The sequence below is a fragment of the Mobula hypostoma genome, chromosome 1, assembly GCF_963921235.1.
Source record: "Mobula hypostoma chromosome 1, sMobHyp1.1, whole genome shotgun sequence".
In the NCBI taxonomy this organism is placed as follows: Eukaryota; Metazoa; Chordata; class Chondrichthyes; order Myliobatiformes; family Myliobatidae; genus Mobula; species Mobula hypostoma.
The window spans coordinates 99618586-99637187 of NC_086097.1; the positions used below are offsets into that span (position 1 = coordinate 99618586).

Here is an 18602-nt window from a genome sequence, read left to right on the forward strand (position 1 = left end):
TGGCACCTTGGTTTTGATACATGACTCTCCAGCAGGCTATCTAACTTCCTCCATCCCTCAACTTATCCTCATTTCAAACAACATTGCAAATATTATGATAAATTTCTATCACGTAACCAGCCCACTGAGTGCCCTATATTTTCTCCTATTTGTCCACCATCCCTCTCTTATCGAGTTACACTCATCAGGTTCCCTCATCTGCAGCCATTTGATGCCTCCTAGCCTCTTTCACTATTTTCATCCTCACCTGATGCCACCAGCCAGTCAATCAACCCTCACCTGATGCCACTGGCCAATCAATCCATCCATTCTCATCTGATGCCACTGGCCAATCAATCAACCCTCACCTGATGCCACCAGCCAATCAATCAATCCACCCTCACCTGATGCCACCGTCCAATCAATCCATCCATTTTCATCTGATGCCACCGGCCAATCAATCAACCCTCACCTGATGCCACCGGCCAATCAATCCACCCTCACCTGATGCCACCAGCCAATCAATCAATCCACCCTCACCTGATACCACCGGCCAATCAATTCACCCTCACCTGATGCCACCAGCCAATCAATCCACCCTCACCTGATGCCACCAGCCAATCAATCAATCCACCCTCACCTGATGCCACCAGCCAATCAATCCACCCTCACCTGATGCCACCAGCCAATCAATCAATCCACCCTCACCTGATGCCACCAGCCAATCAATCCATTCATTCCCACCTGATGCTACCAGCCAATCAATTCATCCTCACCTGATGCCACCGGCCAATCAATCAATCCACCCTCACCTGATGCCACCAGCCAATCAATCAATCCACCCTCACCTGATGCCACCAGCCAATCAATCCACCCTCAGCTGATGCCACCGGCCAATCAATCAACCCTCACCTGATGCCACCGGCCAATCAATCCATTCATTCCCACCTGATGCTACCAGCCAATCAATTCATCCTCACCTGATGCCACCGGCCAATCAATCAATCCACCCTCACCTGATGCCACCAGCCAATCAATCAATCCACCCTCACCTGATGCTACCAGCCAATCAATCAATCCACCCTCACCTGATGCAACCGTCCAATCAATCCATCCATTCTCATCTGATGCCACCAGCCAATCAATCCACCCTCACCTGATGCCACCGGCCAATCAATCCACCCTCACCTGATGCCACCAGCCAATCAATCCACCCTCACCTGATGCCACCAGCCAATCAATCAATCCACCCTCACCTGATGCCACCAGCCAATCAATCCATCCTCACCAGATGCCACTGGCCAATCAATCCATCCCCACCTGATGCCACCGGCCAATCAATCAACCCTCACCTGATGCCACCGGCCAATCAATCCACCCTCACAAGATGCCACTGGCCAATCAATCAATCCATCCTCACCTGATGCCACCAGCCAATCAATCCATTCATTCTCACCTGATGCTACCAGCCAATCAATTCATCCTCACCAGATGCCACCAGCCAATCAATCAATCCATCCTCACCTGATGCCACCGTCTAATCAATCCATCCATTCTCATCTGATGCCACCGGCCAATCAATCAACCCTCACCTGATGCCACCGGCCAATCAATCCACCCTCACCTGATACCACCAGCCAATCAATCAATCCACCCTCACCTGATGCCACCGGCCAATCAATCCACCCTCACCTGATGCCACCAGCCAATCAATCCATCCTCACCAGATGCCACCGGCCAATCAATCCACCCTCACCTGATGCCACCAGCCAATCAATCCACCCTCACCTGATGCCACCAGCCAATCAATCAATCCACCCTCACCTGATGCCACCAGCCAATCAATCCATCCTCACCAGATGCCACTGGCTAATCAATCCATCCTCACCTGATGCCACCGGCCAATCAATCCACCCTCACCTGATGCCACCGGCCAATCAATCAACCCTCACCTGATGCCACCAGCCAATCAATCCACCCTCACCTGATGCCACCGGCCAATCAATCAACCCTCACCTGATGCCACCGGCCAATCAATCCACCCTCACCAGATGCCACCGGCCAATCAATCAATCCATCCTCACCTGATGCCACCAGCCAATCAATCCATTCATTCTCACCTGATGCTACCAGCCAATCAATTCATCCTCACCTGATGCCACCGGCCAATAAATCCACCCTCACCTGATGCTACCAGCCAATCAATCAATCAACCCTCACCTGATGCCACCAGCCAATCAATCCATCCTCACCAGATGCCACTGGCCAATCAATCCATCCTCACCTGAGGCCACCGGCCAATCAATCCACCCTCAGCTGATGCCACCAGCCAATCAATCCACCCTCAGCTGATGCCACCGGCCAATCAATCAACCCTCACTTGATGCCACCAGCCAATCAATGCATTCTCACCTGATGCCACCAGCCAATCAATCCACCCTCACCTGATGCCACCGGCCAATCAATCCACCCTCACCTGATGCCACCGGCCAATCAATCAATCCACCCTCACCTGATGCCACCAGCGAATCAATCCACCCTCAGCTGATGACACCGGCCAATCAATCAACCCTCACCTGATGCCACCAGCCAATCAATCCACCCTCACCAGATGCCACTGGCCAATCAATCAATCCATCCTCACCTGATGCCACCAGCCAATCAATCCATTCATTCTCACCTGATGCTACCAGCCAATCAATTCATCCTCACCTGATGCCACCGGCCAATCAATCCACCCCCACCAGATGCCACCAGCCAATCAATCAATCCATCCTCACCTGATGCCACCAGCCAATCAATCCACCCTCACCTGATGCCACCAGCCAATCAATCAATTCACCCTCAGCTGATGCCACCGGCCAATCAATCCACCCTCACCAGATGCCACCGGCCAATCAATCAATCCATCCTCACCTGATGCCACCAGCCAATCAATCCATTCATTCTCACCTGATGCTACTAGCCAATCAATTCATCCTCACCTGATGCCACCGGCCAATCAATCCACCCTCACCTGATGCTACCAGCCAATCAATCAATCAACCCTCACCTGATGCCACCAGCCAATCAATCCATCCTCACCAGATGCCACTGGCCAATCAATCCATCCTCACCTGAGGCCACCGGCCAATCAATCCACCCTCAGCTGATGCCACCAGCCAATCAATGCATTCTCACCTGATGCCACCAGCCAATCAATCCACCCTCACCTGATGCCACCGGCCAATCAATCCACCCTCACCTGATGCCACCGGCCAATCAACCCACCCACATCTGATGCCATCGGCCAATCAATCAACCCTCACCTGATGCCACCGGCCAATCAACCAACCCTCACCTGATGCCACCAACCAATCAACCCACCATCACTTGATGCTACCAACCAATCAACCCACCCTCACCTGATGCCACCAGCCAATCAATCAACCCTCACCTGATGCCACTGGCCAATCAATCCATCTATTCTCACCTGAATCCATGTACCAGTTGCTAGATTCTGCCTTACCTCATCCTCACACCTCTTTACAGTCTCAGTCAGGGCCACGGGAAGAAGGCAGGAGAATGGGGGTTTAAAAACTAATGCAGCCATGTTTGAATGGCAGAGCTGACTTAATGGGCAAAATGACCTAATTCTGCTCCTATATTTTATGATCTTTTGCTCGTTCCTTCCAGTCCCTAAAGCAGTTATGATCCTTGATTTCCTCACTTGCAGACCCCAATCAGTCTGGATTAGCAACAAAATCGCCTGAACCATCTCCATCAGCTCAAGTGCACCACATGGCTATGCGCCTAGCTCCCTGCTCTACTCACTTCATATTTAGGACTGTGAGGTTAAACATAGCTGCAATGTTATAGTTAAGTGGACAGCTTCACTCTACTTCACTTGACCCGTCACTGAAATGTTCCCACAACCTATGGACTCACTTTCAAAGACTTCATCTCATGTTCTTGATATTTATTGCCTATTTATTTATTATTATTATTTCCTTCTTTTTGTGTTTACACAGTTTGTTGTCTTTTTCACATTGGTTGAACACCCAAGTTGGTGCGGTCTTCCATTGATTCTATTATGGTGACTATTCTATTATGGATTTATTGAGTATGCCAACAAGAAAATGAATCTCAGGGTTGTATATGGTGACATATATGTACATTGAACTTTTGAAATGGTTTCCCATCCCAAGCACCATCCTGTCTGCCCATTACGCTGGACCCCCATCAATTTGCCTATCGCACCAACAGGTCAACAGAGGACGCCATCTCCACGGCACTTCACTCTGCCCTGACCCACCTGGACAGCCCCAACTCTTACGTCAGAATGCTGTTCATTGACTTTAGTTCGGCATTCAATACTGTGATCCCCTCCAAGCTGATCATCAAACTTCGCCAGCTTCGTATCTGCTGAATTCTACACTCTGCAATTGAACCTTGGACTTTCTGACTAACAGACCCCAATCGTTAAGTTAGACAACCTCTCCTCCTCCACTCTCACCCTGAACACTAGTGTGCCTCAAGGCTGTGTGCTGAGCCCTCTTCTGTACTCCCTTTTCACCTATGACTGCGTTCCTGTACATGGATCTAACTCCATAATCAAGTTCGCAGACGACACCACAGTGGTTGGTCTGATCAGAGGGGATGACGAGATGGCCTACAGGGACGAGGTCCAGCACCTGACCACATGGTGTGCCAACAACAACTTGGCCCTTAACACCTAGAAGACCAAGGAGATCATTGTGGACTTCAGGCATGCTAGGAGCCACACTCACATCCCCATCTACATCAACGGAGCTGTAGGGAGCATGTATCAAGCTTCAAATTCCTTGGTGTCCACATTTCCGAGGATCTCACCTGGTCCCTGAACTCCTCCATCCTGATCAAAAAGCGCCTTTATTTCCTGCAGAGCATCAAGAAAGCTCACCTCTGTCCCAGGATACTGACGGACCTTTACCACTGTACCATTGAGAGCATACTCACTAACTGCATCTCAGTGTGCTATGGCAATTGCCCCATATCAGACCGCAAAGCACTCCAGCGTGTGGTGAAAACTGCCCAGCGGATTATCGGCACCCAATTGCCCACCATTGAGAACATCTACCATAAACGCTGCCCGGGCAGGGCAAAAAGCATTATCAAGGATGCATCTCACCTTAACCATGGACTTTTTACTCTCCTTCCATCCGGTAGGCGCTACAGGATCCTCCACTCCTGCACCAGCAGGCACAGGAAGAGCTTCTTCCCTGCTGAACCTCACATCACAGCGCTAAGCAGTATTGCACCCATATTGTACTGTCTCAGTACTTTTATATTTGTGTGCTGTAGCACTGACTTTTTATCTGCAGTTATTTTGTAAATAACACTATTCTTTGCATTTCTGGTCAGGTGCTAACTGCATTTCATTGGCTTTGTATCTGTACTCGGCACAATGACAATAAAGTTGAATCTAATCTAATCTAACCTAAATCTGCTGAAGTCTATCAGCATTTTGATGAAGCCACACTCAGGTTGGAGGAACAACACCTTATATTCCGTCTGGGTAGCCTCCAACCTGATGGCATGAACATTGACGTCTCAAACTTCCACTAATGCCCCACCTCCCCTTCGTACCCCATCCGTTATTTATTTATATACACATATTCTTTTTCTCCCTCTGTCCCTCTCACTATACCCCTTGCCCATCCTCTGGGTTTTCCCCCCCCTCCCTTTTCCTTCTCCCCGGACCTCCTGTCCCATGATCCTCTCGTATCCCCTTTGCCAATCACCTGTCCAGCTCTTGGCTCCATCCCTCCCCCTCCTGTCTTCTCCTATCATTTTGGATCTCCCCCTCCCCCTTCCACTTTCAAATCTCTTACTAGCTCTTCCTTCAGTTAGTCCTGACGAAGGGTATCGGCCGGAAACGTCGACTGTACCTCTTCCTAGAGATGCTGCCTGGCCTGCTGCGTTCACCAGCAACTTTGATGTGTGTTGCTTGAATTTCCAGCATCTGCAGAATTCCTCGTGTCAGCATTTTGTCTGCCTGATTTCCATGGGGAAGAATTCCAAGCACTAAAGCCATTGTTTTGGCACATTCAAACCAATACGAACGCTGCTCAAAGATTCCCCCACCCCATCTACAACTTTGCTTTCCCTTCCACAAAGATGCTGTTGCCTCCCTTTTTCGTATCTAAGATCCATCCAATCAGATTTCTGTCTCTGGAACACCACTGAAGTTGTCTTGCATCCTTTGTACTTGCAACTGCATAAAACTAACCATCCTTATCCTTTGAATGCTGATTATACCATCCTCCTGCAACATCCCTCCATCACTCAGCTGGTGAACAGATTATCTGGAATAGTAACATCTGAAGAGACATCCAGGTCAACCTTCCTGTCAACTCTCCCAAACGTTCAGTCATATTATCTCTCGAACAAAGTTTTGGATGAACAACAATTTGTTCCCTCGCTGTCAATTCTGTGCCAAACCCTGGCCATGACCTTAGTGTGCTGACCAATTCCCAGCCTAAATATTCCATTCAATATGTGATTGTAAATGTTTGAACAACCAATCCCATTTCTAGTCCAGCCCCGTCTTCTTCTACCACCTCTACAACCCTTTTTCCCTCTCACCAGTCCACTCTCACTTTTCTCCATGGCCTAACTCACTCCTTGCCCTGCACTGGCTTCCAATCATCTGGCACTTTAAGCTTAAAATGATTTATCATTGTGCTCACCAGCTTTGCCCCACCCTGTCTCTGCAGCCTCCTCCAGCCCTGCAACCCTCTCACATTCCTTTGCATTGCTTTAATTTCTATCTCCTGTGCAACTTTTATTCCCCACCCCAATGTCAAAAATGACAGCAAACCTCAGAACTTCCTTCCTAAACCTTAACCTGTGCCGCTCTCCCCTTTTTATTCATTTCATAAAGTTCATCACTTTATTGAAAGTTTGCCAGAATCTGTTTTAATATCACTGGCATATAGAATGCCGGGAAACTTGTTGTTTTGCAGCAGCACATTGTAATATATAATAATAGCAACTCTGAATTAGAATAAGAAGTATATATTTTAAAATGTTTATTAAATACTGTAAGTACCCATCATTGTAAGCTTTACAAAATCATGAGGGGGATAGACAAGGTGAACAGTCACAGACTTTTTCCCAAGTTAGAGGAGTCTAAAACTAGAATGCACAAGTTTAAGGTAAGAAGAAGCAGTTTTAAAGGGGGGCTGAGAGGCAAGTTTTTCCACACAGATGGCTAGGGGTATGTGGATTGAGTTGCCAGCGGACACAGGTACAATTACAACATCTAATTGGACAGGGACATGGTTTGGGGGATATAGGTCAAACACATGCACATGGCATTAGCTCAGACAGACACTTAGTCAGCATGGATGAGTTGTTCGGGAGGTTGTATGACTCCATAACCTACAGTACTGTGCAAAAGTCCTAGGCACATGTATATACTGTAGCTAGGGGGGGCCTAAGACTTTTGCATAGTACTGTACTTGTCAATGTAGAGCAGAGCACGAGTTTGTAAATCTAGCAGGAGCAAAGGATGCTGAGAATGGCGAGGGTGGAGTGCCATGGGAGGGGTGTGGGATGGGTGGCAGAGAAGGAGTCAGGGGCAGTGGATGGTATAGATAGAGACACACCCAGCCCTGAGACACCAGGCAATGTCATATGATTCCAAACATTTGATGTATTAATCATTACAGAATGTCTTTCTGTGCTTTCCATTCTGTCCCCTCTCCTTTTCCCTTTTCCCAACCATGATTCCCCTCTCCCTGACCCCTTCCCACTCTCAGTGCACAATAGAGACTTTTGCGCAGTACTGTACCAAATTAAATTCCTTTGCTTAGTACTAACATCCTTGTGACTACATTGTCGAGAAATGCCTTGACGTATTTCCTGCATTAGATGTGCTGCAACAGCATCCTGTTGCCAACATGTATGTCACTTCCTGCAGCAACTTGTCCCTCCGTTGCCCTGATCATTTCCTGTTTCCGCATTTCAGCTTCAAGCATCATCGACTTGCCTACATTCTCTTCAGTTTTTCTAGGCTAGGTTATTTCCCTACTCATCTCAGAGAAATGTAACAAATACATAAAAAATGGGCAAAGATGGATCGAGCAAACAGCAACTAGGAGTATATCTCTCTGAGATATATTTTTCTAGTCGCTGCTTCCTACATACATCTTTAACCATTTTTAATGTATTTGTTACATTTCATGCCACAGAGTATAATTCCCTGCATTCAACTTAATCTCTCATTCACTACCGACTTGACAAACCTATCCCCTCTGGCAGAATTCTACAAGTTGCCACACCCTCTTCATTTGGCAATAATTGCAAATGTGGCCAACCCCACATTAGCCAGCATCTCTGAAGGTGAAGGTATTTTTCACTCTGCAGCAATTGGTTACAGCTGAAGAGCCTGTCCAACAGCTCATACAAACATCCACCACCTGATCCCATGGTTTCACGTGACCCTGATTGAGGGGCTAAGCAAGTGCTACACCTTGTCCAAGGGTGACCTTGCAGGTTAGTAGAGGGAAGCAGCACCTTACACCTCCTTTGGTAGAGACGTATCTCCACCCTGCCAATTACAATGTTTAAAAGCTGTTTCGAAAGGCATGTGGATAGAAAAGTAGAAGGATACTTGAGCAAATGGAATTAGTCTCGCTAGCTATCATGATTAACATGGGCTAAAGAGTCTGCGTTTGTGCTGTACAGTGCTGCAACTCTACAATGTCCTTTAGCAAACAGGTTGATAAACCTTTCAGGATTCAAATAATGCTTCAATTTTCTGAAGATTAGCAGATACTTCGTATTCAGTTTGCTGTGGAACAGATTAAAACTCACAGTTACTTAACTACTTATCCAGGATTCCGTCCACTAAACTATCACAATCAATTCCTGTGTTAATGGCCAATAAATAGAAAGTAAGAGACTTCAGCGTGTGAACATCCCTGTCTCAAATAGAAGGATTGCCCCCACAGTGCAAATTGCTGCACTGAGACTCAAAATACAAAGTACTAAGGATTTTGCAGTCCCATACCTGGTTCTTGCTAGCTGATGTGACTCTTGCTGAAGTATCCAGTGAGAGGTCTGCTGATGGAGAGGCACTGAGCTGGTTCCCTCTAGTTCCATTAGCCCAAGGGGAGGTACCCGAGCATGAAGCCCGATCTCTTGTCTGCTTTGGGCTGGACTGAATGAAGAAGCAGGTAATGGGTCTCCAGCCAATACTGTTTTTTCTCCTTGGTCTTGTTCCCCGGGGAGAGTCTGGTCCAAAGGCACTTCTGTCTGGTGGGTTGACAGAGTTCCCTGGTTGTGGTGCAAGGCTTTGTACATTATTGAAAGACTCTGTTCTCTGTCGTTCATATTCCAGTGAGGGAATGGTCAGGTTCTGGGTTAATTTGGTCCTGTGAATCCCACCATCATTCTGTTGCAAATGTGAAGTCTTTGGCAGATGGAGCCTAGCCATGAAACTTCCATTCTCCCCTTTACAAAGTCTTTCCTGATCGCTGGAGAGATTACTGCTCCAACGTCCCGTATAACTTGCATGCTTTTGCAGCATTTCTTGGGTGCCACCTTCCTTGATTCCCCTCAGTGGCCACTCTTTCCTTTGGGAAAAGCAAATGGTATTTCTTCGTAAAGAGCTGGATCCTGTAAACGAGAGTTCCTTCAGATCGGACAGCAGCCCTGTGAGGTAATTATTCATTCCAGGTACACTTCCACGGACAATAGGCTGTGCAACAAAACAGACAATTCAAGTAATACAAGGATAGAAATATACACTGTATGATCGAAGGGCATGATATAGTTTGCATTTCACACATTTTCTTACATCAGGCCGTTTGCTCACTACTGCTTACTGCAGAGTCAGAACGTTCACCAGAGGTTAGGCTCAAACCTGGATCACTGGAGCTGGAAGGAGGAAGCACAGCTACACCAATCTAATTTACCTGTCAAGTATAACCAACCGGGGTCTGGACAAAACACAGGCATTCCACTTACAGTTAAAGACCATAGCTAATTAGCAAGCAAGAGTGAGTGGCCTCTGTACAGTAGTCCAGCAAAGGAACATGTTGAGTTGGCATATTATTTCTTGTGCTTTACATTTACTTGTCTGGATGAATTCAGGTGACTATCAATGAGATTATGCAGCCTACAGAGGGGCGCAGCATGGACTTCACAATATTAGCAACACATTACACAGACTGTTCATTTAATGGCTACGTTATATTATCATTTTACAAACATAACCTGTTTCACTCTTAGCACTCCGCTACCACCTAGACTAACTTGTTTTCTCTCTTTCCCCATTCCAATGAAAGGTCTTCAGCCCACAGACCTGCTGAGTTATTCCAACACTTCCTGCTTTTATTGCAGAAGCACACAGGATTTCAGACGAGAATAGATCAGACCTGCTCTCCATGCACTGACACTTACCTACACCTTCTAATACCTGATTCACATTCTTCAAACTTATAACTTTACTCAGGAGTCCTGCCGGAGGGTTTCGGCCCAAAATGTCGACTGTAGTTTATTTTCCATAGATGCTGAGTTCCTCCAGCATTGCTCGGATTTCCAGCATCTGCAGATTTTCTCTTGTTAGTGACCTATTCTCCAACACTGACCGCTCTGCACTCACTCCCCCAGTCACACACTGCTTTCAGAATAAAAATGAGACACTTACTTCACCAATGCTCCTTAATCACAGTCTGCCTCCTGGACTACGGTAAATGCTATATTACCGAGCTCAGGACACACTAATAATCCACACTGAGTAATGAGGTGTCAGCACTTCACTATCTCTCCAGTCCTTGCCTAATCTTCACACCACAGGCATGAAACAGGGAAAAGAAACCAAATGAATCACTGCAGACTTTTAGGATGCTCCAAATAAGGGAAAAAAAACTTTTCCAAGGAAGGAGAACTCTTATTAACACAATCAACACAAGCAACACACTCAAACACTGAATTTCAGAACAACAGTGGGGAAACCATCAGCTCATCGACTCATCCAGCATTTACCAGCACTTAGTCCATAGCCTTCAATGCCTTGAAAATCCAAGTGCTAATCCAGATGTTTCGTAAATGCTGTGAGTTTACCTTCCTTCTCATCATCTCCTCAGGCAGCGTGTTTCAGATTGTAGCCTTACTCTAAATAGGAAAAAAGAAAGTCCTTCCTCAGATCTCCTTCAAACCTGTTACATCTTAAACCTATCCCCCACCCCCTGCCATGCAGAAAGGCTTTTTATGACCTACCCTATCCATGCCTCTCATCATTTTTGTACATCCCTATTAGGTCACACATCGGTCTAGTTTGCTCCAGTGAAAACTGACAGCTGAAACACTCCATCCCAGGCAGCATCCCGGAGAATCTCTTCTGTACTCTCACCAGGGCGATCAACATCTTTCCTATAGTATTGTAACCACAATATTCTAGCTGCATTCTGACCAAGGTTTCCTATAGCTGTACCAGGACATTCTGCTCTGCGTCCCAGCTAATAAAGGCAAGCATCCCCTACATCTACTTCACCGTCTTGTCTGTGCTATCACCTTCAGGGGTCTTTGGAACCTGTACACAAACGTACCTAGGCTGCTGTGGGATGAAGTCGAGGGTGCTCATGTCAAAGACAGAGTCTTAGTTGAAGATGTCCATGTTCCTTCTAGCCAATACTCACTGGACCTTAATCCTGGATGTTCACCTCCATTCTAGGCCCTCAGTTGGGTGGAGCCATGGATGTTTAGGCTGTAGGTGGCTTTGACAATGCACAACATGTTGTTGAACCTTCTGCACTCGTTCTACCTACCATCCAAAGTAATAAGTACCAATGACCATTGGATTGCCATATGAGCGTGTGTCTGAGTAGGCTCAGTCTTCAGGTGGCTGTAGAGCTGCTACTATTCACTGATAGATGGGGAAGTTCTAGTCCAGAGATGTTGTATATTTGCAGTTAACTAGCTCTTGAATTTCCTGGTCAGATGGCAATGAGGAGGCATATAGGAGACAGACAGATCAGCTGGCTCAGTGGTTTCACAGTAACAACCTCATACTCAATGTCAGCAAGACCAAGGAATTAATTGTGGACTTCAGAAAAGGGAAGTTAGGAGAAGTCACACCTGTCCTCATTGTGGGGTTAGCAGTAGAAAGGGTGAGCAGCTTCAGGTTCCTGGGCACCAACATCTGAGAGGATTTGTCCTGGGCCCAACACATTGATACATGAAGGAGGCATGCCAGGAACCTGATTGTGTTTTTCATTAGTAGTTTGAGGAGATTTGATACGTCCCCAAAGACTCATGCAAGCTACAACAGATGTACAATGGAGAGCACTCTGACAGCTACACCACAGCCCGGTACGGAGACTCCAGTGCCCAGGGTCACAAGAAGCTGCAGGCGGGAGTGGAGTCAGCCAGATCCATCACTGACACAATCCTCCCGCCATCGAGGGCAATTTCCCGAGGCACTACCTCAGGAAGGTGGCATCCATCATTAAGGACTCTCACCATCTGGAACATGCTCTCTTCTCATTACTACCATCAGGGAGGAGGTACAGGAGCTGAAGACCAACACTCATGACTTAGGGACACTTTCTTCCCCTCCGCCATCGGATTTCTGAATGGTCCATGAACGACCCTCATTATCCCTCTTGAGCACTGTTTACTTTCTTGTAACTTACAGTAATTTTTATGATTTGCCCTGCACTGCTGTTGATAAATAACAAATTTCTTGTGTTGCTTTGGACTTCCAGCACCTGCAGAATTTCTTGTGTTTATGAATAACAAGCAAGTGTTTATGTACTATTCATGAATCTAAAGGTGAAAGGGAAGAAGGTGTTCTTGAATCATTGAGTGAGTGTTTTTAAGCTGCAGTACAGTACCTCATTGGTGATGGTAGTAATGAGAACAGGGCATGTCCCGGCTGGTGAGGGTCGTTGGTGACGGATGCCATCCCACTTCAGGCAGCACTTTTTGAAGGTGCCCTTGGTGATGGAAAGGCTGTGCCCACAATAGCAGTGGCTGATTCTACAGCCCTCTGCTGCTCTTGCAATCCTATACATTGGAGCCTCCACACCAGGTTGAGATGCAAATACTCAAAATACTCTCCACTGTATATCTGTAGAAATATGTAAGGGTCTTACACTGGTGACAAACCAATTCTCCTCAAACTTCTGATGGAGCTGCTGGTGTGCCTTCTTCATGACTGCTGGGCCCAGGAGAGATCCTGTGAGGTGTTGACCCAAGAAACTTGAAGCTGCTCACCCTTTCCTCTGTTGACCCCTCAATGTGGATCAGTGTTAGTTCTCCCGACCTCCCCCACCTGAAGTCCACAATCAATTCCCTGCTCTTGCTATCACTAAATGCAAGGATGTTGTTGCAATACCACTCAACCAGACAATGCTCCATCCACATCCAAAGAATCTCGTTGTTCTTGCCTTCAGCATGGGCTGCTCTCACCTTCAGTACCCATGGACATCGGCCTCAATACCTTTCACCCATAGTCCCCAGAGACCAATTCCCCCCTACACACTGCAAGCAAAGATTACCTTTAATGGTGCCACATCCTCAGGTATAACTGTGGAGCGATCTTCCAGAGGTTTTGGCTGCTTCACACCATCTGCCAGAAGCCCCTGCCACTGCTTGGGAAGCCCAATAAATTTGTGGCATTGTGGGTCAAAGGAAGTGTGGACCCTGTGCTGGAAGTTGACGGGAGCTGAAATTTCCAGTTGACGGGCTTTCCGTTTCTTCCACATTTCGAGCTGATGAAGCAGAGCTTCGGGAAACACACCTGCCACGAGAGACAGAGAGAAAGAAAGCAAAGAAAACCATGTGTCTGGAGGCAGAGACAAGCTGGGGCTGGGAAGCGTGACAGAAAGCTCAGGTGATCACATTCCTCACATCTGACTGCAGCCAATGGGAAACACGAGCACAGGGTAAGATCTTGTAGGGACCTGCTGCTTTTCTGTAACAAATGGTGGCTGTCAGAGCGCAAATAATCAGACAAGCAGCACTCAGGCTCTGAACTGAAGAAACTGCAAAGCTGCAAATGGGCTAGACCGAAGAGGTGACACACTACAAGGGACCTCCTGAATCTGCTGGTAAACTCTCAGGAAAACCCCATAAATACAACACCATCCTAGAAATACTGACACACTAGAGGCATTGACAGATATAATTATTCAGTTACACAGCATGGAAAACAAACCCTCTGGCTTGACCCATCCACGTTGACTAAGTTGCCTACTTGAGCAAGTCCACTCCCTCAAAACCTTTCCAATGACATCCCCTGTCCAAACGTCTTTTAAATATTATAATCGTACCCACCACCAATCACTTCCTCTGGCAACTCGCTCCATATAATCGCCACTCACTGTCTGAAAAAGTTTTCCCTCAAATCCCTTTTAAATCTTTCCCCTCTCATTTTTAAGCTATGCCCTCCAGGTTTGGACTCCACTACCCTGGGGGAAAAGACTGTGGCCATTCACCTTATCCGCACCCCCAAATGTTTTTATAAACCTCCATAACGTTGCACTTCAGTCTCCAATACTCCAGAGGAGAAAAAGTCCCAGCTCCTTCAGCCTCTTCTCATAACTTGAACCCTCCAGTGCCAGTAACATCCTCATCAATCATTTCTGCATCCTTTCCAGTTTAATGACATCTTCCTGAAGCAGGGTGACCAGAACACAATAGTTCAAACGTGGCTACAAGGTTTGTGTGATTGTAACATGGCATCCCGACTCCTGTACTCAGTGTCCAGATTGACGTAGGCCAGCATGCCAAATGGCTTATTCACCATCCTGTCTACCTGGATTGCCACTTTCAAGCTACTATGCACCTGCACCCTTGTGTCTCTGTTCTTCCACATGCCCCACACTCTGTGATTTGCTGTGTATCTCCTACCCTGCTTTGCCTTACCAAAATGCAGCTCCTGGCATTTATCTGAATTAAACTCCATCTGCCGTTCCTTGGCCCATTTGCCAAGTTGATACAGATCCCATTGTAATCTAATTCACGGTCCACTATACCACAAATTTTAATGCCATCCACAAAATTACTAACTATGCACCCCACATTCTCATCCGAGTCATTACTATAGATGATAATTATTAGGCAGGAGGGATTAGTCTATTTGGCCATTTGATTACTAATTGGTTCAGCACAACGTCATGGACATTATGTTTCACCGTACAGTTTTGGTCACCCTGTTATGGAAAAGATGTGGTTAAGCTGGAAAGAATGCAGTAAAGATTTATGAGGATGTTGCCAGGACTAACAGGCAGGGTACCTAGGGTAGAGAAGTCCAAGATGAGGGGGTATAGGTTTAAAAGGGACCTGAGGGCAATTTTTTCACGCAGAGTGTGATGAATGACCTGCCAGAGAAAGTGTCTGAGGTGGGTACAATAGTAGGCTTTAAGAAGGTTTGGTGCATTGAGGGGTGGAGGGAAATGAGACAAATGCAGGAAATTTGGACTAGCTGGGTTTGCATGGGCTGATTGAGCTGAAGAATCAGCATTCATGCTGCACTGGTCTATGACTATATAAAATCTGCCAGTCTCAAATATTCCGGCACTCCCTTAGGGAGCCCTCCACCCCTCTAACACAGACACACACCCAGGAGTCCATCCTGGACACCGACACAATCCAAGGGACCCCTTATACAAACAGACACCATCCCATTATAGGAATGGTTAACTGGTCGCCTCTTTATCGAAGGATGTAGGGGCTTTGGAGAGGGTGCAGAAGAGGTTTACCAAGATGCTGCCTGGATTAGAGGGCATGTGCTATAAGGAGATGCTCGACAAACTTGGGCTGTTTTCTTTGAAGTGGTAGAGGCTGAGGGGACACTTGAAGGAAGTATGTAAAATTACAAGAGGCATAGACAGACAACTGGTACCTTTTACCCAAGATTGAAATGTCTAATACTGGAGGACATACATTTAAGATGAGTGGGACAAGTTCAAAGGAGATGTGCAAGAAAGTTTTTTTACACAGAGATTGGTGGGTGCCTGGAATTCGCCTCCTGGGGTGGTTGCGGGGGTAAATATGATAGAGGCATTCAAAAGGCTCTTAGATAGCACACGGATGTACAGACAATGGAGGGATATGGACATTGCACAAGCAGAATGGGTTAGTTCAGTTACGTATCTAATTACTAGTTTAACTAGTCTGGAACAGCACCATGGGCCAAGGGGCCTGTGAATGTGCTGTACTATGCCAGAAAGCTATGTGCTGATAGCTGAATTCAAAATACAATTGATGGATGACTAGAGTTGCAGTATTACTGGCTTTGTTCCCTGCAAAACCCCTGCCAACCTGCCCTTTGTTACTCCCACATTCTCCCCACAACCCATGCCTCATCCTCACTGCTGACGTTCCCCACAGCCATGTTCTAACCCTGCAGTCTCTCATGAAACAGCTACAGAGGTTTTCCCTCTGTCTGCATTGTCTTACCCTTAGCAAACAAGTCAAGCAGAGTTTTGCAAATCTCCTGCAGACTGCAGCACAGGTATTTAGTTTGGCCGGAACTTAAAGCCCAGCCTCCCACAACCCCAAACTGCACTCACATAACTTTGGAATCAAGCACTAATATTTTTCTCTCATTTGCAACGGAATTCAGAGGAAAGAGAAAGTGTACTTACCACCTGACAGTAGGTTATAAGAGTGTGCTCTGGGTGTGTGTGGAAGGCCCACTTTGCTGGCTTGCAGCATGTCTCTGCTTGTTCAAACACTCAGCAAGTGGAGCTTACTCTCAGGTGCGATGGCTTGGCAACGGATTCGCCCATGAGTAGGAGTTTCTTTGCAAGCTGTATTACCTTTTCTTCAACCATGCAGTGAGTCAGCTGGAGCTGTCGTACTTGTGAATGAGTTGGTCAGAATCTCTCCTGTCAGATCTGCTCACTCTTCACTTCAGCATGCCAGAGCCCGTTCCCCCAAGGCTATTTGGCATTTGTAAAGGTATACAGCCAGGATATTCAACAACAAGGGGTGCCACACCTGAACTAAAACCTTCTTTAATTAATGCCTGCATGCTTCATCATTCCAGTGGATGACATTGCAACCTTAGACAAAGAGGTACTGAGCCCAACAGAGTGTTCCAAGAAATGAAACTCGGGTCACTTCACGGATTCAAGCCACTACAAGACAGGTATATTGTAAAGCTGATTTGCAAGGGTTTAATTTTAAAGATTTGCAGTAGGACATTCCCAGGCATTGTTTCATCTGCTGCTCACTGCCTTGTAACTCTGGAAACAGGGCAACATGCAGTAATAGAGGAGAGCTCTATACCAAAAATAAAATGCAGGAAGGAAAGCAGAAAATTATAAACATTTCCTGCATTCAGACAACAATTTGATTCCAATTCTTCTCATTGTTTGTTGACTGCTAATGTCAAGCTGACTTCATAAATGTTTTCAGGGCACATTAAAAAGTATCAGTGTCTGTTTCAGTGGTAGTTCAGCTACAAAGCCCATTGTTCCTGATTTGTAAACAATAACCAGTAACTCCCATGGTCAGTCTGGGAAAGGGAGAAGGCTGGGCCTGTTTTCGGTCACCATACAATCTCTACCATAATCAGCCTGGGCTTAACCCCTTTAATGTCACACTGACCCACAGACAGCTTAATCGCAGTTCCTAGTCACCCCACAGTGACCTTGGTTAACTCACCTGAAACCCACAGTGATATTCGTCACCTTACAGAGACTGTGGTCACCTCAGATTGACCCTCGACAGTCACTCCACACTGACCATGACTATGCCACAGTCATCCCCTGGTGGGAGTGTCCAAGACCAGAGGACACAGCCTCAACATAGAGGGGTGTCCTTCTAGAACGGAGGTGAAGAGGAATTTCTTCAGCCAAAGAGTGGTGAATCTGTGGAATTCTTTGCCACAGGCAGCTGTAGAGGCCAAGTTTTTATGTATATTTAAGACAGAGGTTGATAGATTCTTGATTAGTCAGGGCATGACGGGATACGGGGTGGGAGGGAGAGGCAGGAGTTTTGGGGCTGAGAGGAAAATTGGATCAGCCATGATTGAATGGTGGAGCAGACTCAATGGGCCAAATTGCTTAATTCTGCCCCTATATCTTGTGATCTTATGGTCTTATCACCGACTTCATGTGTGCATGAGTGTGTACCCACAAAAACATTCTGAGCCTTCCCCAACCAAAAACCCTGATGAAAGGCCACTGCAAGAATGAAGAGGTAATTCCGGACTAAAGTTGGAATCACAGATAAACACTGGTCAGCAGTGGCAGATTTTGCACAATATGACTTCCCACAGGCTTGATCGGTCAGCATAACTGGCAACAACCCATCCTTCCCAGATGAGCTCAGTGCATTTAAAGCAAGCTTTGATAGGGAGAACTATGACACAGCCACATGAGCTCCTGTTTCTCCAGATGAGCTGGCAATGGTTCCCCGGTACAATAAGATGGACTCTTGACCTCACAATCTTGCACTTTACTGTCTGCTTGCATTGCATTTACTCTGCAGCTATTACACTTTATTGCGAATTCTGTTACTGTTTTACCTTACACCACCTCAATCCACTGTGATCAAAACAAGCTCAGTACATACAACAATAATAAACCAATTCCAATAATCTCAGTCCCTGCAGATGTCATCCAAGCAACCTTCAA

General features: G+C 46.6%; 1 protein-coding gene across 1 annotated transcript in view; it reads right to left on the bottom strand.

Annotated features, from left to right (window-relative positions):
- The window catches only part of LOC134337073 (serine/threonine-protein kinase PAK 4-like), a 57881-nt gene extending 40723 nt beyond the window's left edge, over positions 1 to 17158 (bottom strand). Inside the window, exons 1-3 of the mRNA XM_063031921.1 lie at positions 16605 to 17158; positions 13512 to 13753; positions 9017 to 9706 (exon numbers count right to left, since the gene is read on the bottom strand). Coding sequence (XP_062887991.1) covers positions 9017 to 9706; positions 13512 to 13753; positions 16605 to 16674 — 1002 coding nt within the window. The 5' untranslated portion in view covers positions 16675 to 17158. The remainder of the gene's footprint in view (positions 1 to 9016; positions 9707 to 13511; positions 13754 to 16604) is intronic.
- Between the last annotated feature and the right edge of the window lie 1444 nt (positions 17159 to 18602).